Source organism: Peromyscus californicus, unplaced genomic scaffold (assembly GCF_007827085.1).
Source record: "Peromyscus californicus insignis strain IS unplaced genomic scaffold, ASM782708v3 Scaffold_8__1_contigs__length_139910024, whole genome shotgun sequence".
NCBI classification, from domain to species: domain Eukaryota; kingdom Metazoa; phylum Chordata; class Mammalia; order Rodentia; family Cricetidae; genus Peromyscus; species Peromyscus californicus.
This window is the reverse complement of record NW_026294606.1, coordinates 62,748,683-62,772,053: the sequence shown is the minus strand read 5'-3', so window position 1 is coordinate 62,772,053 and position 23,371 is coordinate 62,748,683. Positions and strand designations below refer to the sequence as shown.

At 46.5% G+C, this 23,371-nt stretch overlaps 1 protein-coding gene across 2 annotated transcripts in view; it reads right to left on the bottom strand.

The window, feature by feature from the left end:
- Proser2 (proline and serine rich 2) overlaps nucleotides 1-21,951 on the bottom strand; it is a 35,243-nt gene extending 13,292 nt beyond the window's left edge. The window contains exons 1-2 of one of the 2 annotated variants that reach the window (XM_052728976.1): nucleotides 21,798-21,951; nucleotides 4,033-4,250 (exon numbers count right to left, since the gene is read on the bottom strand). In XM_052728976.1, the coding sequence (XP_052584936.1) occupies nucleotides 4,033-4,170 (138 nt within the window). In that variant the 5' untranslated portion in view covers nucleotides 4,171-4,250; nucleotides 21,798-21,951. The other variant, XM_052728977.1, reaches the window with a different exon arrangement.
- Nucleotides 21,952-23,371: the final 1,420 nt, after the last annotated feature.

Here is a 23,371-nt window from a genome sequence, read left to right as displayed (position 1 = left end):
AATATTTTAATGACGTCCCTTTCTATAAAGGTTATTTTTAATGTACCAATAATCTTCAGATGCTAAAAACAGTGTCTGGAAAACCATCTCTCACTTCTTCTTAGCCCAGCATGCCAACCTCAGGTGAGGTTTACCAGTCTCTGGGGGAAAACTCTGCTCAAGACATGTGAAGCAATCTCTCCCCTAAATGTGTATGTTACCGTTTTTTGAAGAAATAATCTATGAACTAATTTTCAGATCAGAAAACTCCAAGTGCTGAGTATATTGGGTGATTAGAATACGCACTGAACAAGTCTCCTGCAAAGAACACAGCCTTCAGCGGGCGATGGTGCCATGCACCACATCTCTACTCCCAGCACTTGGGAGGCAGAGGCAGGCAGAGCTCTGTGAGTTCGAGGCCAGCCTGGTCTATAAAGTGAGTTCCAGAACAGCCAGGGCTGTTACACAGAGAAATCCTGTTTCAAAACAAAACAAACAAATAAATAAATAAAAAAGAAGAAGAAGAACAAAGCCTTGCCAACCACCACTATTCACTCCTGTAAACCAGCGGAAGAGAGCTCTCTAGTCTAATTCAGAGGGGAGCACCCAGATAAAAGGCAGAAGACGGGCTGGAGAGATGGCTCAGAGGTTAAGAGTACTGACTGCTCTTCCAGAGGTCCTGAGTTCAATTCCCAGCAACCACATGGTGGCTCACAACCATCTGTAATGAGATCTGGTGCCCTCTTCTGGCCTGCAGGCATACATGCAGACAGAACACTGTATACATAACAAATAAATCTTAAAAAAAAAAAAAAAGAAATTAAAAAAAAAAAAAAAAGGCAGAAGACAGTGGGAAACGTCACAATAAAACTCATCACTCAGTACAATTAATACATACTTTTTGTCACCCTGGCTGTCCTGGAACTCACCACGTAGACAAGGCTGGCCTCAAACTCACGGAGATCCACCTGACTCTGCCTCCTGAGTGCTGGGACTAAAGGCGTGTGCCATCACGCCCGACCCCTGTATATACTAATTTTTTTAAAGGTAGATGACAAACTTTTCTTTGGTGTGGTGTGTGTGCGTGCATGCTTAAGCAAGTGTGAGTGCAGGCATGCACGTGCCGTGGTAGTCCTATGGAGGTCGGAGATGAGAGGACAACCTCAGATGTCAGTCTTCTCTTGTTTACTGCTGCACACACCAGGCTAGCTGGCCCTTGACCGTCCAAGGATCGACCTGTCTCTGCCTTGCCTCACACAGCAGGGACGACGGGAATGCAGACACACAGGACTGCACTTGGCTTGACGTAGGCTCTAGGGATTTGACCCCAGGTCCTGATACTTGCATGGCAAGCCCTTTACCCACTTAGTCAGCTCCCAGCCCATGACAAGCTTTAAGTGAATGACAGCAATCCAAAGTCAGTCGTACAGATCTGTGTTACGACAGGCTAGGAATAGGAGCGTTTGGGGTGGGAGGGCGGGGGAAGGACACTAGAGAAAGGAAAAAATCCAAACCTTTGGTTGAACTGAAGACCTGAGAAGACTTAAAATAGACACTCTAAAATAACCTCTACCTTAAAAATGACTCACTTTTACTCCTATAATTAAGTTAGGCCTTTCTTTTTCCTTTTGTTTTTGTTTTTCAAGAAAAACATTTAGTTGAATTACAACCTGACGAATGCACCAAGGAACCAGAAAGACCAATGGAAAGAAAGTACATATTGTAAAAATGAGGACAACCAGAGCCCGGTGTGGTGGCACATGCCCGTGCTACCGCACTCAGGCTGAAATAGGAGGGTCATCAAAAGTTTGAGACCAGCTTGGGCTACATGTAGTTATTTCCATGCCAGCCTGGGCTGCATAGCAAGACTCATTCACAAGCAAGCAAGCAGGCAGGCAGGCAGACAGCAGGCAGACAGCAGGCAGGCAGGCAAGCAAAGGTGACTAAACAAATATCTTGAAAGGCGACCAAGACTCTTCACTACTTGTCCCCCAGGTAGGCAGGCAAGGATATTTTCTCTTGGTGGAGTCTGATTTAATGATCACGTGTTCTTTTCTTTTTTCTTCCTCCAAGATTTAATTTTATTTTATATGTATGGGTGTTTTACCTGCATGTATATAGGCATACCATATGCCTAGTGCCTAGGAGGTCAGAAGAGGGTATCGGATCCACTAGAACACTAGATAGCTGTGAGCATCCATGTGGGTGCTGGGAACGGAACCCAGGCCCTCCGGAAGAGCAGCCAGTGCTCTTAATTGCTGAGCCATCTCTCCAGCCAGATCACATGTTCTCAAGGACAACAAAGACCTGCAGACATTTGAGCAATGCTTTACTGATTTAATTATGTAAGTTGATGCCAAAACGGAATGAAGGCAGGGGGAAGACTCGCAGCTTCAATGTTGTGCTGTCTCTGGCAACCCGGGCCGAGCCACCATAAGTACACATGGCACTTCCCTACGGCAGAACAAGGGCTTAATTATGCTTATTTCTAACTAGACACTTGTCATTTTTTTTTGCTGGGGCTGACTTCAACCTGTACTTCTGAAGTTAGGAAAAGGACACAAACAAATCAGCAGAGAATGAGGTCTGTGTACAGTTTTGATTATAGAACTGCAGGGGAATGGCTTCAAAGGCTCACAGCCGGGCGCGGCGGCGGCGGCTTTACAGTTCTTTACGCTGGCCATGGAGCCCTTGATCTCTCATCTGTCTGATGTTCGGGGAGCCTCATAAGCTGTGCCACCCGCCCTAGCTCTATCCACGTCTCGATGCGGTCCTGAATAAAAGCATGTTTTATTCAGTTCTTGTACCCACTAACATCTAACGGATTAAACGGAAGTTCTTTGGCTATGTCCTCAAATAGTTTCTGGTCTGGTGTGGGGAAGAAGCCAGCCCCGGGTCACTTACCGACCAGACTGCATATCTTCTTCTTCTTCTTCCTCTTGAAATTACAGAGCAAATGGCTTATGAAAATCCTAGGGCATTGTGTGCATTTGGGCCTCACCATGAGAAGGGCAGTCCCCGCAGCTCAACAGTCCTCCACCCTCACTCTGTGACCAAGGGGTGTGCAAGTGGGTAGCTCATGAGCTGGTAGTGCCGTCTAATCATAGATGTTCTGTGACTCTAGGACACAAAGTCCATTAGCTTTGAGAGCTTGGGTGGGGGCGGGATTCACGAGAGTTCACTCTGTATTAAATCTTAAAACCTTGCCAAAGAATTTGGATCACTATTTTTGCCCAAGTCATAGATGAAAATGATTAGGGAGCATTGTGGGGTGCCCCCAATCCTCAGAGGGTGGACACAGATTAGGGTTAAATTCCTTAGGAATTAACCCTATGAAGACCTCTCTCTTCTTTCCAACAATCCAAAATCCCATTATTTTCTAGAGGATGCTCCAATGTGCCCTTGGGTAGATTAGGCTTCAGGAACACATGAAGAATAAGAACTCAAGTGAGTTCCAGGACAGCCAAAGCTATACAGAGAAACTCTGTCTCAGGGGGGGAAAAAAGAATAAGAACTCAAAACTGTGAATGTGGTTCTGTTCCTGGAGTGGACACGGGATGTTTTTATGAAATGGTATGACCACTGTGCCCCCTGAGTCAAGAGGTTAAGGATAGCTGGTCTGCCGTGCCAAGACTGGGAGTACTAGAAAGGGAGTATCTGTGAAAAAAACAACAAATCCTTCAAAAGACCTCCAGTTCTCAGCTGGTTAGCTCTGTGTAAGGGTCTGGATCAGAGAGACTGGGCTTTGTAAAGGCCTTGGAGTCTGCCTGAAAGTGAGCTGTCTTTACCCCGCCCCCCCACACCTGGGTTGTCAGTGATTGCAAGCATGGTCCTTTCTGGAGATAAACTGCCTTGAGTTATTATCTGTAACCAGAGATTTGCTCCGCTGCCATGTGCAAAATTTAAAATGATTAAAAAGAAAATGCCAGTTCACAGAGAAGTATTCCAAGACATTCAACAGGGCTTTGTAAGCTGTTCCTCAAAGGGGTGAAGGGCTGAGGCCAAATCAACCAACCAAAGCAGCTAAGAGTTTTAAAGAAAGCAACCACTCACCAAAGTGAAGCTTCTGGACCGAGAGCTGCTGCTCCGGCTCTCCAGACTGCCACCTCTGCTCAAGTCACTGAGCCTGCCGCTTGGCGACATGTCAGAGTCCATCTCCAATGACTCTGGTTTCTGCTGGTTCCCAGGCATCCCCACAGAAAGCTGTCACTGGTTGGCTCACAGGAAATGGGGTAGGAGCCGGGGTCCCATTCTGAGGCAGGGGAGGTCTTCTAGAGAAATCAAACACAGCAGCAGCAGTTAGTGACCTGAAGAGTGCCCGACTGCTCCAAAGTAGCGTGTGTGGAGGCCAGAGGACACACAGATTGGAAGAATTAACACTGTGCAAATGCCTGTCTTACCAAAACAATCAACAGATTCATTACAATCTCATCAAAATTCCAATTCTGTTTTTTTTTTTAAACAGAAATAGAAAAAAAATATTAAATTGCACCTGAAAACACAGAACCAACACCTCAGATAAGCAAATGAGGGTATGCTGGGCCTACGGAGATGGCTCAGTGGGTAAGAGGGCCTACGGAACAAGCAGAAGGGCCTGGGTTTGAATCCCCAGCACTAAGTAAAAAGCCAGGTACTTGTAACCCTAGTGCCACAGTGTGTGTGTGTGTGTGTGTGTGTGTGTGTGTGTGCGTGTGTGTGTGCGCGCGCGTGTGTGCGTGTGTGTGTGTGTGTGTGTGTGTGTGTGTGTGTGTGTGTGTGTTAGGGTGGTCACTGGGGCTTGGTGTGTACGTGTGTGTGGGTGGGTAGGGTGGTCACTGGGGCTTGGTGTGTATGTAGGGAGGGGCAGGGTGGTCATTGGGACTTGGTGGCCCAGACTGAATAAGAATCTGTCTCAAAGATGGAGAGTTACAGAGTAGGACACCCAGTGTCCTCTGGCTTCCACACAGGTAAATATAACCCATCCCCACAATTAATAATGCCAGTGGTATCACCATACCTGATTCCAAATTATGTTACAGAGCCATAGTAACAAAACTGCCATGATATGGACACAAAAACAGATACGTAGATCAATGGGACAGAATGTAAGATACAAACACAAACCCATTGATTTTTGACAAAGATGCCAAAAATATATATTGGAGGAAAAGCGTCCTCTTTAACAAACTGTGCTGGGAAAACTAGATATCCACATACAGAGGAATGAAACCAGATCATTCTCTCACCCTGCATGAAAAATAACCCCAAGTGGATCAGAGCCCTTAATGTAAGACCTAAAACTTTGAAAGTTCAAGGAAAACGTTTTAAGATACAGGTACAGGTAAGAACTTCTGAACAGGACTCCAGTCAACAGCTGACATATGGGATCTCATGAAACCACAAACCTTCTGCTCAGCAAAGGAAACAGATAACTGGGTACAGAGAGCCTACAGAATTCGAGATGATCACTGCTAGCTACACATCTGACAGCGGATTACTGTTCGGAGAACTAACTCAAAAAACTATAAACAAGCTGGGCATAGTGGCACACGCTTTTAATCCCAGCACTCTAGAGGCAGAGGCAGATGGATCTCTATGAGTTTGAGGTCAGCCTGGTCTACAAAGTGAGTTCCAGGCCAGTCAAAGCTACAGAGTGAGAGCTTGTCTCAAAAAACCAAACCAACAGACCAAAACAAACAAACAACTATCCAAAACTCTAAACAAAACGACTCACCCAATCAAAAAATGAGCTATGTAACTGTAGAGAGATCTCCCAAGGAGAGGGAATCCAAATGGCCAGTAAATACTTTAGACATGCTCAACACCCTGAGCCATCAAGGGAATGAAAATGAAAACTATCCTGAGAGCCGGAATAGCAGTCATCCAGAACACAAATGACCACAAACACTGGCAAGGATGTGGAGGAAGAGCGCCCTTTATCCGCTGTAGGTGGGAGTGTAAACTCACTATGGGAATCAGGATAGACGGGTCTCAAAAAACTGGAAACAGAACTACCGCATGACCCAGCCGAACCACTTGCAGGCAAACACCCAAAGCTGTTATATCCTACTGCAGAGAAACGCGCACTGCTAATAGTCACTGCTGATCTAGTCACAGGGCTAGGAAATTGGAACCAGCCTATATGTCCATCTACACATGAATGGATAATGAAAACGTGGTACACATACACAAGACATAAGAACATAGAGATATTTTTGAGGTAGGGTTTTACTATGCAGCCCTGATTGGCCTGCAGCTTGCTATGTAAACCAGGCTGGTTTCGAACTCACAGAGATCCATCTACCTCTGCCTCCTGAGTGCTGGGATTAAAGAAAGGTGTGTGCCACCATGCCTGACTAATTTTTTTTTTTTTGTTTGTTTGTTTTTCGAGACAGAGTTTCTCTGTGTAGCTTTGCACCTTTCCTGGAACTCACCTGGTAGTCCAGGCTGGCCTCGAACTCACAGAGATCCGCCTGGCTCTGCCTCCCGAGTGCTGGGATTAAAGGCGTGCGCCACCACCGCCCGGCGTCTGACTAATTTTTATGAAGGGATGGAAGCATTACAGATGACATTGTTGCTGGGAACTTGGTAAAACATCTCTGGCATCTTCCTTTGCACCGAGGGTCTGTACTCCGGCTCCGGTACATTCTCTAAGGCTTTCCTGGCCTTTCTGCCTCAGCCACCACAAAACAGGTTCCTTCCCCAGGTCACTGCCCTTTAGAGTTAAGAGGCTGGGAAATGTGGTTGACATCTCCAAGGCTCAAGGGCATCTGAGGCCTGATGACATTGTTCTACAGAAGGTGTAAAGTATTTCAAGTTGACCCTACCAAGGAGGTCATGTCGTTATTACTTTCAGGAACAAAGGCATCCATGGTTAAGAGCATTTACGACTCTTCCACAAAAACTAGGTTTGGTTCCTGGTACCGACATCAGGTGGCTCACAACTGGCTTAACTCCAGTTGCAGAGGACCCAGGGACCTCTGGTCTCTGTGGGCACTTGTACACACATGGTGTATATAAACGCAGGCGCAGATAAACACACAGGTAAATAAAAATAAATCAGGGGATTCTCTGAGTCTGGGGAGTAAGAGAGCAAGCCTCTCTATAAGAACAGATTTAAAGAGAGATTCCCACCTCAGTTCTCTTCATGTCTCAGTGATTAAACCCAGGTCAATTCAAGAGCAAGGTTTGGAAACAGGAAGACTCTGAACATATATGCCTTTTAGACTATACCAGTACTACAGATAGTGTGAAAGCGACTCAAAGTGTTAGAAGTCTACAGCTGAGTATTCTGGCATATCCAACACTGTGTGTGTATGTGTGTGTGTGTGTGTGTGTGTGTGTGTGTGTGTGTGTGTGTGTGTGTGTGTGTATAGAAGATCACAAGTTGGAAAACAGCCTAAACTATATAACAAGACCCTGTCTCAAAACAAAAACAACAGAACTAGACGTGGTGGCCCATGCCTGCAGTTCCGGCAGTTGGAAGGCAGAGAGAATCAGAAGTTCAAGGCCTCAGGTACATAGCGAGTTCAAGGCCAGCCTGGACTGTATGAGAACCTATCTCAAAAAACCCAGCCAAGAGCCGGGCATGGTGGCACACACCTTTAATCCCTGTACTCAGGAGGCAGAGGCAGCGAATCTCTATGAGGTCGAGACCAGCCTGGTCTACGGAGTGAGTTCCAGGACAGCCAGGGCTACACAGAGAAATCCTGCCTCGAAACAACAACAACAGAAACAAAACAAAAACAGAAAAAACCTAACCAAAGCATCATCATAACAAAAGCAAAAAGGTTTGAAAATCATTTAATAATATGTGACCTTAAATATCTATGCCTAATAGCATATAAGTCAGGCTTTTGGATACACAAGGTCAAACTCCAGTTTATTTCGTCTCCAAAATCTAACATCTACCTGGCATCTAGTACTAAACACATGCTGCAGACCTACCAAGAAGGCTGAGAGCAGGGGCCAGTGCACTCGGCAAAGCCCAGCAAAGGCAGATACATGTGCTACAGCTCTGCTCCTGGACCCAGGACGGGCTGGAGTCAGGCTAAGTGAGCCAGCCCAGGCAGCGAAGGCAGGCTAACTCTGGTATCCTTCCTGTGGATTCCACCCACTGACTCAGCTCAGACTGGGTCCTGACCTGAGTGAATCACAGCTCCAAGGAAAGGCGAGGAACTGGAGTGCAGCAGCCCTCCCCAGGAGTCAGCAAGGTGAGGGCAGGATAGGAAGTGCTGATTCACCCACACAACAGCCTGCAGGAAGGAGGCTCTGGAAGTGTGCCCGTGTGGGGCCGTGAGGGCGGTGCACGAGGTGTGGCTGGAGGTTAGCTGCTTGCCGTGCTTTTCCAGCAGACACCTTTGGATGTGTTGCTGTAATTTTAAAAACTAGGAAACTGTAACATTTCGATTTCTGTATGCTGTTCCCTCAAAAATTGGATGAGGAAGCTAAGCAGGGTCTTCCACAAGTCCAGGGTGGTGTAAGGGAAGGCAAAACCCTGGTTCCACTTTCTTTATGGCCATAAGACATTAATCATTGATTCCTAAAAGACCAAGAATTTGAGGCTTCCTGGGAACTGAACACACAGATTTCGTGGGAAGTCCACTGTGAAGAAGAGGTTTTCTGAAGGGCTGGGCAAAGAGCAACAACCTCCATCTACCCTGAAATGGGACACACTGAGACAGGGACTCTTGGGCCGGAGCAGACAGGATGGCAGTACTGACCACGGGTCTGTGAGGGTCATTACCATTTTGAAATATCTATTGTCCTCGTCCAGTCTAGGATCTCTCTGGCCTTACAGGAAGTACAGTAAGCAAGGCTGGGGCAGCGGAAGGCATGAAGAAACTGACTCTTCTCAGGCTTCAGTAAAATCTCAAAGCTTCAGTAAAATCTCAAAGTCAGAAACACAATCATGTCTCATATTTTTCTATTTCCTGTATTTATTTCCCATTATTTATTAGACACACCCACAACCCCCAGTTTATCCTTTGAGCAAAGAGAACAAGGCCAAGGTCATTCATCATATTAATGAGTCTGTATCTGCCCAGCATGGTTTATTCACGAGAACAGACAGCAGCCAACTGAGGGGGAGAATATTGAGCTAGACTGTAAAGAGGCAAGTGACCCCCTACGGTGAGTTTGCTGGAGCCAGAAGAAAAAGGCATCTCATTTCCTTCTTACTTGGACATTCCAGAAAGACCTAGCAAGACCTAGAGGGTCTCATTCTTTTTTATACTTTCCTGGCATTATTACACTGGATCAAAGTAGGTATGCTACTTGGATGTCACCACTCTCCTAAAGCAATCAACTCTAACCCCCTCCCTACAGACTTCAAAATCAAACAGACTACAGAAGACTCCAACAGGTTAAAGGTTTGCTCTAATCAATGTTTACAGCATACCAGGATATGGCAACTTCATAATATACATTCCATCAACCAGGTATGGTGGCACTCCCCTATAACCTCAGTACTTGGGAGGTTGAGACAGGAGGCAGGAGAATTTGAAGCCATCCTGAGCTACATACCCGGATACTGCCTGCAAACAACAAACATTCCTTTAATTTCAAAAAGATACGTGAAAGCTAACATAATTGTACACACTCCTCAATACTGACATTAAGAAACACTCTTTTGCTGGGTGGTGGTGGTGCATGCCTTTAATCCCAGCACTCGGGAGGCAGAGCCAGGAGGATCTCTGTGAGTTCGAGGCCAGCCTGGGCTACCAAGTGAGTTCCAGGAAAGGCGCAAAGCTACACAGAGAAACCCTGTCTCGAAAAAAACAAAAGAAACACTCTTTTTCTGACAATGTAATTGTATTATATGTAGTAAAGATAACTAGAAGAATTCATGTGTGTAGTCATTAAGAGTTGAGTTCTGGGGTTGGAGTGATGGATCATGTATTAAGAGTACTTGCTGCTCTTCCAGAAGACCTGAGTTCAGTTCTCAGGCCCCATGTTGAACAGCACACAAACACCTGTAACTCCAGCTCTTGAGGATCTGAGGTCCTTCTCTGACCTCAGAGGGCACACAGACACACAGACACAGACACAGACACAGACACAGACACACACACACACACACACACACACACATACACACACACACACACACACGTGCATGCAGCATATGCATAAACAGATACATAAACATGAAGTCTAAAAAAAATCTTAAAAACTTAGTTCTAAATAACTCTTGGAAACTGTATTAGAAGCTAGAGAGTATTTCTGACTAAATGGTCAGAGGAATGTGGAAACAGACACGAGGATGCAGTCAATGCTCACAGCATCAGAAAAGGAGGCAGAAACATAATGAATCAATTTCATTCCAACTTAAGCTGGAAAACAAACAAACACACAGAGTGGATGGGCAGAAAGGTATGAAAACAGAGAAGCTGGGTTAAAACAGAAAAACACCGTCAGATTAAAGCAGGACCCTCGAGTCACCTAGGCCCCGCCCTTTGTGCCTCTCACCCCTTCCGTCCCCCATTCACAGAGATTTTGAGAACATATCTCCCAAAAGCTAAGACAAAACACAACCTAGCAAAGAAATGATCTTTAACTCGGTCCTGAAAAATCTCAATATGATGACATAATAACCAAGTGACTTCTAAAAAGGTATGTTTTTTTCTTGACCTTCAAAGACATTAAAAAATGCAAGTGCTCCACAGTAGCAGCCGTTTAGAAGGGCCACAGCTGATTACCATGAGTGGGCTTTTCATATAGTTAAAGTGGGTGAAATAAAGACCAGCAGACACAAAGCAGCTATTGTGGGCTTTTGGACCAGTGGCTCTTGACAACATTTATTCCTATGAACAGGCACCCGAGTGGCTTCTGTGTGACAGGCACTTTGCTGTTTTTCCACCAAGATGGGAATCCTACTTTCATAGTCCCTGTCTGGCTCTGCGTGTGTGTGTGTGTGTGTGTGTGTGTGTGTGTGTGTGTGGACAGATAATGTGTGTTAACCAGAATGAGTTTTGAATGATGCTTACAATTTCAGCAAATCAATTCTTGATAGAAAACTGAGCCCCAACATCCTTTTCCATTATTGAAAAAAAAATTGAAGAATTAAAAAAAAATTCTTAGTCTATTTTCTTTTTTCCATTAAAAATAATTTATAAGCCACTTGCAGAAAACAGCTTTACTTCGGTCAGCACAGCACACTAGTTATCCCTGAACACAGTTCTCAGCTCACTTAGAAAAAAAATGTAGTCTGACTTTCCACACCAAGCCAGAGTGTGTGCCCTCCGGTTCCTCCCGACACCCAGGCTGCCCCCTCAGAAACCCAGAACAGACCTAACCGAAAGGTAAAAGCTGTTGTTGGTTCTGGGACTCATTTTCTTCTAAGAATTTCTTCTTTCAGAACCTTTCTAGGCTGTGAACCAAATAGTACCACGGTCCCCAGCAACCTGCCAAGTGAACAGCCCTTTGAAGACTCCAGATTGCGCTCGGAAGCAGACCCATCAAGCCCACAGCCTCTGGGTTTTCCTAATGTACACTGCCAAGGAACCTCTCTGTAGGCACATAGGCTCAGAGCCATCCTCTAGACCTGGCCTGTCCTTACCTCTTCTACCTAAAATTTCACGACACGAACCTCCTTTTTAGCCCAGATTCCTATAACACGCCAATCCCCACGGCTTCCTGCTGCTCTTTTCCCGGGTTTCTGAATCCAGCTGCATCAAACCTATCACTCCTTCCTCCATGATATAATCATATTCTCTCTCCCAATACACACACTCAAGTGCTTGAGGCATGGTCCCGTGTAGCCCAGGCTGGCCTCAAACTCTCTATGTACCACATGAAGGCCTTGAACTGCTCCTCCTGCCTCCATCCCCCGAGTGCTGGAATGAAAAGTGTGCACCACCATGCTCAGTTTCTTCGGTGCGGAGTTGAACCCAGGGCTTTGCGCATGCTAGGCAAGCACTCTACCAACAGAAGCACACCCAGCCCCTCCTCCCTGACCTTCCTACTACCCTCTCTACTCCATCCTTTTGGTCTTGCTGTTCGTATTCCATCACTGTAACTATGTGACGACGCCTCTCTCATTCTGGAACAACTGATCTCACTGGGTTTCTGCATGTGATCCTTTTTGCTTCAATTAGATTATACATTTTTTTTTTTATAGGCAGAGGTGTGTGTGTGTGTGTGTGTGTGTGTGTGTGTGTGTGTGTGTGTGTGTGTGTATGCATCCACAACATTTTGGATGATACCTGTCACCAAATATAATCAATACCCATTTACTTAACTACCTCTTCAGCATACACACTTCTTTAGAAAGGTTCTCACTACGTTGAACCAGCTGGCTACAAACTCACAGAGACCTGTTTGTTTCTGGCTCCTAAATGCTGGGATTAAAGGCATACACCAGGGGCTGGAGAGAAGGCTCAGTGGTTAAGAGCTCTGGCTGCTCTTCCAGAGGAAGGGTTAAAGTCCCAGCACTCACATGGCAGCTCACAACTGTCTATACCTCAGTTCTAGGGGTCAGGCACCCTCACATAGGCACACACACAAACAAAACACCAATATATTAACAACAACAACAACAAAAGAACATGGATTCAGTTCCTAGCACCCACAGGCTAGTTCATAAATGTCTATAATCCAGTTCCAAGGGATCTGATGTCCTCTTCAGGCCTTTGCAGACACTAGGTATGCACACAGTACACATACATGCATGCAAACAAAACACCCATATACATAAAATAAAAATAAATAAATCCTTAAAAAAAAAAAAGGGCATACACCCCCATGCCCTAAAAACCACATTTTAAGATTCTAAAACCATCTTATTTTCTTTGGGGGTGGGGTGGGTTGAAATCCTAAATTAGGTTCGTTTTCTGACAGGGTCTTGTATACAGCTCAGGATGGACCCAAACTCTCCACCTTCCTGCTCCGGGTTTTTTGGTTTTGTTTTTAGCAGTGTGAGCGTGCAAACCAGGGCCTCAGAGCCCTGTTCGTGCAAGGCAAGGACTCTGTCACTACTGACCTTCATCTCCAGGCCCCTGAAAACAGACTTTTTGAGTTTGGCATTTGTAATCTCAAAATTCAGAGGAGGTTGAGGCAAGAGAATGAGAGTTCAAGGCCAAGCTGTAGTACACGTAAAGACACATTGCTGTCTGTTTTCAGTGCTGTCAGCTGGACCCCAGGGTACTACAGACACACACACACACATACACAGACACACAGACACAGACACACACACACACACACACACACACACACACACACACACACACACACGTTGTACCCTTGAGCCTCACCTTTCCTTTGAATAGGGCTACCCCTCCCCACCCAGCACTGGGGACTGAACTCAACCTCTCCCATGATGCTAGGTAAGCTACATCCTCAGTCTTTTGAAAATTGTTTTTTTGGGTCGAGATAGGGTCTAAGTTGCCAGGCTGACCTTGAACTTGTGATCCTCCTGCCTCAGCCTCCTAAGGACTAGAGCTGGGATTAGAGCCCTGGGCCACCAGGCCTGGCAGTAGTCTCTTAACTTCTGACACAGTTTATGTAAAAATCAAAGACTTTCAACTCTAATAGACACTCAATGGAACACAATGAAAACACTAAGATGACAGCTAATTTGCTCTTTGAAAGCAGACACTTTCATCTAGATTTCTGATTTTTAGAAAAACTCTGAGCAAAGTAGAAAAACAGTCATGATTCCAAATTGTCTCTGTTACTAATACTTTCAACTACTCGTAGGAGGTAATAACTAAGTGACGGTCACACATGAAGGTAACTGATGGACCTACACCCTCGATGGTGAGGCAAGCAAGCTGGCCGGGCAGCCTCAGGTCTGCAGGCTGAGTAACAGCCCATGAACAGAGGTCTCTTGTCACTAAACTGACCATCTCTGAGCAAGAGATGAAAATCAGATGTCCCTAAAAATGAAAATCTCACCTGAAGACAGCAGGTACAAACTCAGTCTGGAAAACGAAGTGCAATGGAGTCTCCGCCCAGACAGACGTTGCAAATTTCCACTCAGCTCACATTTTAAAAGCTGACATCTTAGATGCCTATTTTAGCTGGGTGTGTGGTTTAATTCCAGCACTCAGATGGAGGGAAGCAGATTTCCATGAGTTCACGGCCAGTCTAGTCTACGTATCGAGTTCTAGGACAGCCAGAGCTATATAGAAGGAACCTGTCTCAAAACAAACAAACAAACAGAAAACACAAAAGGCCTATTTTCTTTCTAGATACTGGGGGCAAGATTTTTAAAAACAGAAGAAAACACCCAGATTAGGCTGTCCTCTTGAGAAACAGTGTTGTGTGCTTTATTCAGCAAATACTACTGAGCACCCACTACCTGCTACCTGGTGAGATCATGCAATCCCTCTAACTCAGAAGCAATAATACCTTCTTGTTAAGCCCTTTGTTCCCAAGAAGCTTAGAATTCTCACCTGAGGTTTTCTCCAGTGGAGTTTGTTTACTGGTGTATTCATAACACCTGGTCAGACTGGAAGTGGCCATCTCCTTTACACGTCTTATCTCAAGTGAGTAGATCCGAATCAAAACCAGGAGAAAGCTCATACAAGCCCTCCTGCTGGGCCCAGCTTTTTTTTTTTTTTTTTTTCTTTTCTTGCCCGGGCCTTTGCACGTTTGGCTACTATTTACGGAGCCCTAGCGTAGAATTTTTAACAGCATCTCAACAAAACTTCTTTGCTAGCTTTTGTCCGTGAAGGGAATGGGGGCACTCTACCTGGGGATGTATACACAGGTTCCTCCTCCCTAGACTCTTTGCACATACATGTTCAGGGAACTCCAAAACAAATTCTTCAAGCACCCACTTTATCTGCTGGCCTGTGAGTACAGTTCACAGCCCTGCTTTAAACAAGGGTCTCTTAGCTCTTTGTTAGGAAGGACCATCAATGTGGATGGAAAACACTCAGTGTTTAACAGTTAAGATGTTGCTATTTTCAGAGTTCAAGGGCTTGTCTATCAGCCTCTCTAGGAAAAACAGAGCACCTTCAAGTAGTTCAAGGGTAGAGTTGGATAATGATTCAAATAATGAAAAGGGTCAGTTGGCTGCCGAGCAGTCAGGCTTGTAACCTGATCAACATCTTGGAAAATAAACACACAACTCACATCCCACCAAGAGGAGACCAGCTAAGCAAGACAGATTTAAATATTCACTGCAGGCTTTTTTTTTTTTTTTTTTTTTTTTTTTCTGCAGAATGAGGGATTGAGCATGCCAGGCTAGTTCTCCATCACTGAGCTACAGCCCGAGACCTTATCCAGTGTCTGTCTATGATTTTTTCAAAGTCACTGGCTAAATTCTTACCGTGGCTGAAATAGGAAGGCCTGCTAAGTGGTACTGTCAGATGTAGTCGCCATGTGGGCAGGTTGAGGAGAGCTGAGTATCAGTCACCAGCAATCAACCCAGTCTTTTTACAACTGGGTTGAAGTTAATACTGTAAAATAGTGCAGTGCACCTTGAAATGGAGTTCTGATTTTTTTTTCCTTTGATCCTCCTGCCTCAGCCTTCCTGGTGTTAGGATAACGAGTGTCTGCCACCACACCTGATGCTGAATGTGGTTTAATTATTTGTCGATGTCAACAGCTTTCCCACAGAAAGTATCTCTAAAATCAGACTAGGAGTCAACAGTGAGGAGGGAAAGGCATGCTGACCACAGTTTAAAGACTTCTTGCCGGGCGGTGGTGGCGCACGCCTTTAATCCCAGCACTCGGGAGGCAGAGCCAGGCGGATCTCTGTGAGTTCAAGGCCAGCCTGGGCTACAGAGTGAGTCCCAGGAAAGGCGCAAAGCTACACAGAGAAACCCTGTCTCGAAAAAACCAAAAAAAAAAAAAAAAAAAAAAAAAAAGACTTCTGACTTACAGAGCAAACACCGGGGCCTTGAGGGAGCTTCTCATCATTCCCTTGTATACTTGGAGAACAACTTACCCTACCACAGGAGGCAGCAAGTTCAAGGCGGTTGTGCCTAGCAGGTTCATGGGGCTGCTTTCTGGCTGTCCACCTCTTGCACAGCACTTTTAAAAACTTTTGCACCAAGAATTCTATTGGACATTTTTCAGGTGGCTTCTCCTGTGCACAGTATTTCATCTCTACATCTTCATATTTCTAACCCTTCCTCATTCCTGAGCATTCTGTGTAAAAGTCCACTCCACAGCAAATCAGCATCTACTATTTCAACCATTCTCCTGCGCCTTGAGCGGCTGGTGCTCAAGGCAAGAGCTGGACTCTGTGCAAGATGATCAAAGCACAGCTCTTCCATGTGAGCCCCCTTCCACTCTCCCCTCCACCCCCAAAGATTTGTGGGTATCTTGGTTATCAGTCCATACTGATAGCAGCATGTATCTTATTTTCTTTAATCTCAAATTTCTGGAACAATTTCCACTGTGCTGAGTATGAGAGAGGGGAGCTTTTTTATTTTATTTTATTTTTTGTGAGACAGAGTCTCTTGTAGCCCAGGCTGGCCTTGGACTCACTATGTAGCTGAGGATGACCTTGAGCTTCTGATCCTCCTGCCTCTACTTCCCTAGTGCTGAGATCACAGGCTCCTGCCACTATCACCAGTGCTTTGTGCAAGCACTCTGCCCACTGCTCCACACCCAGCCCACATGGGAGGAACCTAAGCATCCCGTAAAACTTCGTCCCCCATTTTAGGAGGCAGCCAGGGGCCATTCTTAGAGCCTAAAAGTACCCCGCCCCCAACTTATAATCAATACATATAAAATTGTTTGAAATATCTGCAGAGAACTGAGTTTGTAAAGGAAAGAGTCTTGCATCTCAAGGTCTACAGAGACCCTGAGAAGTCAGAGTCCTACCCCAAACTACAGAACAGAAAACCAAGTTACCGAAGCTCCAAGTGTGACCCCTAGGGGTACACGGCTCTCTGGTGGTGCCCGAGCCAAGCCCCTGAATTCCAGTGGAACGTGGCTCTCCTTACGCTCTCCTAACCTGTCCATTTTAGAAATAAATTTGTAATGTGTACATATGTGTTTGTCTGCCCGGTGACTACTTCAGGGTTCAGCACATGACAGGTAGCAGGACAGGCTACAAAAAAATTGCCGAAGACACAAACACCCTAGAGTTTTGGATAACCAAAGCAGGCAGAAGATTAAATATTCTGCAGCACCTGGTCAGACAACTGGCCCCTGAGAAAGAGAAACAGTCTCAAAGAGAAAGCAGAAAAACAAAACAACCCCCAACAGAACAAAGCGTTGAGAGAGAACCCAATACTGCCCTTGCATTTGTATGATTTTGGTGATGTAAAAAAAGCTAAAACAAAGCAGAACTACAGTTTGCATAGGCAATGAGCATCTCCCACAAGGGCTCAGGTGTTGGGAGCTTGGCTCCCAGCGGGTGAGGTTGTCTGGGGAGTATCTGTGAACATTAGGAGGTGTGGCCCAGATGAAGGAAGTAGGTCACCAAGGGTAGGTTCTTGGGGAGTACCGTGTCCCAGGCCCCTTCCCGTCCTTCCTTTCCCTCTCTGCTTCCTGTCCACTTCCACCAGACTCTGCAGCCATGATGCTCTGTTCAAGTGCACTGGCGCCACACTAACCTTCCCACCTCGGAGTTTGTCCTCTTAGGTGGCTTGGTCACAGCAACGCAAAAGTAACCGACGAGAGAATAAAGTCCTCGGCAGACATTTCTCTGAAGATGTGGGGAAGGTGGCTGGGCAGGGCGAAGCGCTCCCCGTGCAAGTCTGATGACCCGAGTTCCATCCTTGGAACTCACAGTGAGAGGAAAGAACGGACTCCAAAGTTGCCCTCTGACCTCCACATGCACACAGTGGCATGAATGCACACACACACACCTCATACATACACACACACATAAATAAATAAAATAATAAAAAGATGTATACAGCAGCCTTCCCCTTTATCTGGAGAGGACACTTTCTAAGAACACCAACAAACGCATGGTACAGACTAGCGTACTGTGCCAGGCGGTGGTGGCGCACGCCTTTAATCCCAGCACTCGGGAGGCAGAGGCAGGCGGATCTCTGTGAGTTCGAGGCCAGCCTGGTCTACAGAGTGAGTTCCTGGAAAGGCGCAAAGCTACACAGAGAAACCCTGTCTCGAAAAACAAAAACAGACTAGTGTACTGAGCCCTATAGAAAGTGCTTTTCCTGTGTACACATATATTCAATGATAGAGTTCCGCTTATAAATAAATCAGGAACAGGAAGAGATCAATAGCAATAGAGCAATTAAAACAACATGCTGAAATAAAAGTCACATGAACACGCCCCTCTCACTTCCAAACTATCTGTACATTCCCTGCATTAGAATGATCTTATCAGGCTGCGGTTGGCCAGGAGCAAGTGCACTGTGGATGAGGAGGCTGGGAGAAAATGCAGTCAGAAAAGTACCTGCCAATCACGAAGGCCTGAGTTCAGACACCCAGCACCCTCTAAAGGTTGGGTACCTGAGCACACATCTACAACCGCAACACTAGGGGCTTCGGGGAGGCAGCCCAGCTCCGGGCTCAGTGAGAGACCCTGGGTCAAGCAATAAGGGGGGGGGGGGGAGTGGTTGAGGAAGACACTTGACATTGACCCCCGCCCTCCCTCCCCATACCCCATCTCTCACATGTATATACCCCCACCACACACACACACACACACACACACACACACACACACACACACACACACACCCTGCAGATGAATATGGGAATGGCCAACAAACACAGGAAACAGTTCTCAACATTGTTAGTCATTAGGGAACTGCAAAGCAAAACCTCAATGAGCTACTGCGACATACCATCAGGATGACCCTAACAAGCATAGGATGACCCTAACAAGCATAGGATGACCATAACAAGCACAGGATGACCATAACAAGCACAGGATGACCATAACAAGCAACACGTGGCCTAGACATACAATGGAACACTGTGCACTCATAGAGAAAGGATAAAAGACCAACACAATGCTGATGAATCCTGAGCCACAAAGGCCAAACATTTTAAGATTCTGTTTGTATGAGAATAGGCAAATCCAGAAACAGAAAGCAGATCCGTGGCTGTCAGGGCCATGGAGGAAGGGAGGCTGACTGTTCTGTGGGAAGGGTGATGGAAAGGTTCTAGAACCAGACGGGCAAAATGGTTGCATGCCACTATCAATACACTTAGTGTCATGCTTTAACAGACCTTAAGACAATAAATTGTATGTAATTATGTACTTTATATTTTACTACAATAAAAAATGATAATTGGCCTGGAGAAATGGCTCAGTGGGAGAAGGTGCTTGCCACCAAACTTGACAACCTGAGTTCTACAGCAAATACTCACATGGTGGAAAGAGAGAACCCATCCTTGTAAGTTGTCCTTTGACCTCTCCATGCACACTGGGGTACACGCATGTGCACGTGTGTGCACACTAACACACAGATGCACAAATAAATGTAATGAACTTTTTTTTTTTTTTAAAAAATGAGAACCATTTCAGCATTTGGGAGGTAGAGATAGGTGGACCGGGAGCTCAAGGTCATCCACTGTCGGGTACCAAGTTCAAGACCAGCCTGCGCTAAATGAGAACCTGATAGGGGCAGGAAGGGGAGATGAGAATCCTGTTTTCCCAGTGCTAAAGTATCTAGTGTGGTGATACGCATTCATAAAAGCATAGCAGACCCTGCTCCAAAACCGTAGGATGTTAATTTGCACAGGCCATCAGTACAACTCCAGCTGTCGTTAAACTCTCGAATTTCAAGATCGGTGCTGTTGCTGAGATGAGAAACTTCACTGCGGCTCTTCACAGACTGTTATCAGGGATGTCACTGCAGGCAGACATGGACGTCCCAGCATGATCAGAGGCATTCAGAAAGGGGGCAGAGACAGCCCATCCTCTGCGGGGCACACAGGGGGAAGCCATCACCTCACCCCCAGAAAGTGCTGTGGACACTGAAAGGAAATGCTGCCCTTGAGCATCCAAAGTGCTCAAGTTCTGGGATGCTCCTAGGATTCCCCCGGCAACCTACCAATGGCCTCGGTGCCGTTGGCATTCATCCCGTAACAGCAGCAGATAAGATGCGCTTGAACGTTCTGTTCCAGAGGATTCCCTGTGCTCTGTTCTCCTACACCCAGGCCTTTCACTCCCCTCCCTTCAGGTCTCAAGGCTCTGGTCTGCCTCTAATAGTCACCTGAGCTGATCTTCAGATCAACACACGGTGCCAACTGTAGGCTCCTGAGGTGTCTGAGAACTTTGGAACCAAGGCCAGGTGTCTCGTCAGCCACTGACGAAGGCAGGATTACCAGATCTGGGTTTAATCAGTTTGGACCATATGGCTCTTATCTAGAAATTCTTGCATGTGCAGTGGCAAGTCAGGGCTCAGCACACTGGAGCTGGTCAAACAGCCTACAAATAAAACCACCGAACGTAAGAATAGCTACACCAGGCCTGCACTACCACAGGCCAACCCCTCCACAGCAAAGAACTGTGAGGTCAAAACAGGCTCAATTATTTTCAAAAACACAACTCCTCTTTATAACTGCCACTTATTCTAGTTTCAAATTTCTGGTTTCTATGAGTGGAGAAGATGTACTTTAAAATTATCAGCATCCAAAAATTTTCCAGGGGAAGCTCATTGGAGGCACTATTAGAAGGGACCTATCCAGTCACTGAAAAGAAGGCTACTACTCGTCTGGGCAAGAAAATACACAAGATTCCATACATACACTGTCAAGCCTGGCAAGAAAGATCTTAGCTGACTTCCACCCTTCCCACCCAGCCCCAAGTAAATAGGACATTTGTTTGTATTTCCACATTGGCTGCACCAACGAAAATACCTCCTCCACCTAGAAAAACAATCCGGGACATTCAGGCATGGAATATGAGGGCAAAGTTTCAGCACACACTGGAGCACCTCACAGAAAATGATTTTTCAGAAAAGTCTATCCTGCAAGCACTTTCCCCAAGTTTACACTTAATACCTGGTTTGTTCTTTCTAGATCGTTCCGGGACAAAGCTTTTTGTTGTTGTTGGGTTTTATTACAACTGGAACCAGAAAGAGTCTTCCCATAGAAGGACTTCAAAGTTTTACTCTGTTTAGGGGGAAATACACACACACACACACACACACTCTCTCACTCTCTCTCTCTCTCTCTCTCTCTCTCTCTCTCTCTCTCTCTCTCTCTCTCTCTCTCTCTCTCTCTCTCTCTTTCATTTTCTGCTTTGCACTGAATAGGTTCAGGCAAAGAGTTAAAAGTTGTCCTGCGGTTAAGTGGCAAGGGGAGGTGGGGTTAGTTGCTTAAATTTAGAATCTGTAAAACAATGCAGGGAAACTTTCCGTCTTGGAGAAACGCTGCAGTTTGACTGCCTTTTGTTAAGTCGTGTCCCATTAGGCACATACTCTTTCTAATCCTGACGCCCCAGTTCACCGGGCAGATCTACACACACATCCCTGTGCGATTCTGTTACCTGCGGGAAACTGGAGGGGCCACGGAAACCTACGGAAAGATTCGCGCAGGACCCCGGTTTAACAGGTGGCTCTGGCCATCTCCCGGGTCTCAGCCGCGCAGGGGACACGGTCCTCACACGCAGTCTGGCGCCGATCCCCTCTCCGGGCTCCGGGAAAGGGCAGTGGGGACCAAAGCCTGGGAGTCGGGGACCTAACGCAGTCAACACGCCGCGAGCCCCTGAGCCCTCGCCTTCGGGAAAAGCCCGAGGTGGGAAGCCACGCGCCGCGACCCCTTAAGTCCCGGGATGAAGGCCATTGGGTGGCACTGACCTCGGCGACGACGGGCGCCCAGCTGCGAGCAAAGGATTTCCCCCAACTTCAGAGACCTGGACCCGGCGCCCTCGACGATCCCGACAGCCGCTGCCGAGCCCCGCGCCCCGCGCCCGGCCTGTCCCAGCTCGGAAGGGCCGAACTCACCGAGCCAGGTCCCCTCCGCGGGCCGCAGGTGTCCACGCCGACTACGACCCGCAGCGCTCACACCGTCCACCCGTCCGCAAGCCGCGCACGCTCGCCGACCGTCCGGGACAGCCCGCCGCGCGCTCCCCAGGGCGCCCGGCACCTCCCCGCCGCGCGCTCCCGGTCGTGCGCGCTCCGCCACCCGGCTGCACGCTCCGCACCTCTGCCGCGCGTTCCCGGCTTCGGGACTCTGGTCCTCCAGCGGTACTCTGCGCGCCCCCGCGATATTTAAAGGGCCAGTGCCTGCAGTCCCTAGCTGTGCCTCTGGCCACCTTTCAAGGTCTTGGTCTACTTGTGCGACTGAATGGAGGGATAGCAGCGTGACATCGTTATGCGGATGTGCTTTTGAAGTCCTGAATGAAAGGGGACTTCTCCAGCAACTCTGTGACCAACTCTGAGAGTTTCATTGATGTCTGTGTTTTGATGTAGGGTTTCACCATGCAGGATAACTTCAGATTTGTGATCCTCCTGCCTCAACTTCCTGACTTCTGAATTACAGGCATTCAACAGCAACACTATCTTGAAGAGATTATTTTCATTTAATAATAACAACGACTGCTAGTTATGGAATACTTATACTCTCAGACACATACGTTATTTCATTTAATTCATTTGGGAAATGCTTGTTGTATTTTTTCCTATTCATTTTTTTCGGGGGAAGCGGTGTAGATTTTTGTTTGTTTGTTTTTGTTTTTTGAGAAAGGGTCTCACTATGTAGCCTTGGCTGGCCTGAACTCACTATGTAGACTAGGCTGGCCTCCAATTCAGAGAACTCCATCTGCCTAGCTGGGATTAAAGGCGTGTGCCACCACGCCCAGCTTTATTTCATTTTTAATAAGAGTTGCATATGTTTGCGAGGTACTTGTGAGATGTCCCCATACATGTGCACATTGAACAGAGTTTTTAGCAGAGTAAGCATAGCTAGAGCTCCTTAAATATTTATCTTTTTTTTTTCATGAAAAAAAATGTCAAAATACTCCTTGCTTTTTTGAGAGCTCTGGTTTCTTTTGGTACATTCATTCATTCATTCATTTTTGTGTGTCTGAGTTGCTGCACAAAAGTGAAGGCCAGAGGGCAAAAGTGAAAAGGTCAGAGGACAAAAGTGAAGGTCAGAGGGCAACCTTCAATTTCCAATGCAAGGGCTAGAACCCAGGGCTCATGGCAAGTGCCTCAGCCTGATGAGCCATCTCCAGGGCCACATCCTTTGGCTTCTTATGGTCATTTTGCAGAGAGGGGATACTGAGGCAGACAAGGTGAAGAAATGCTCCGGTTTTGACCCTGCCATTTGTTGCTGTGTCTTTCATCACCGGAAATACTTCTAAATAGCTAATGATATAGCTGACTGTGGGAGCCGTTTGTAAGTGGGTGAAAGTTAAGGTGACCAGTGAGAAAGCCTGTGTCTTTTTAACTATGAGACTTGGTAGGGGCTTAAACGACAGCCATTGTAACAACCTGTATTCCCAAAACGTTTGTGTTTGTACCCATTTCACAGAAAACTAAGAAAAGAAGTGGCTGGCTACACAAAACGCCTGCCT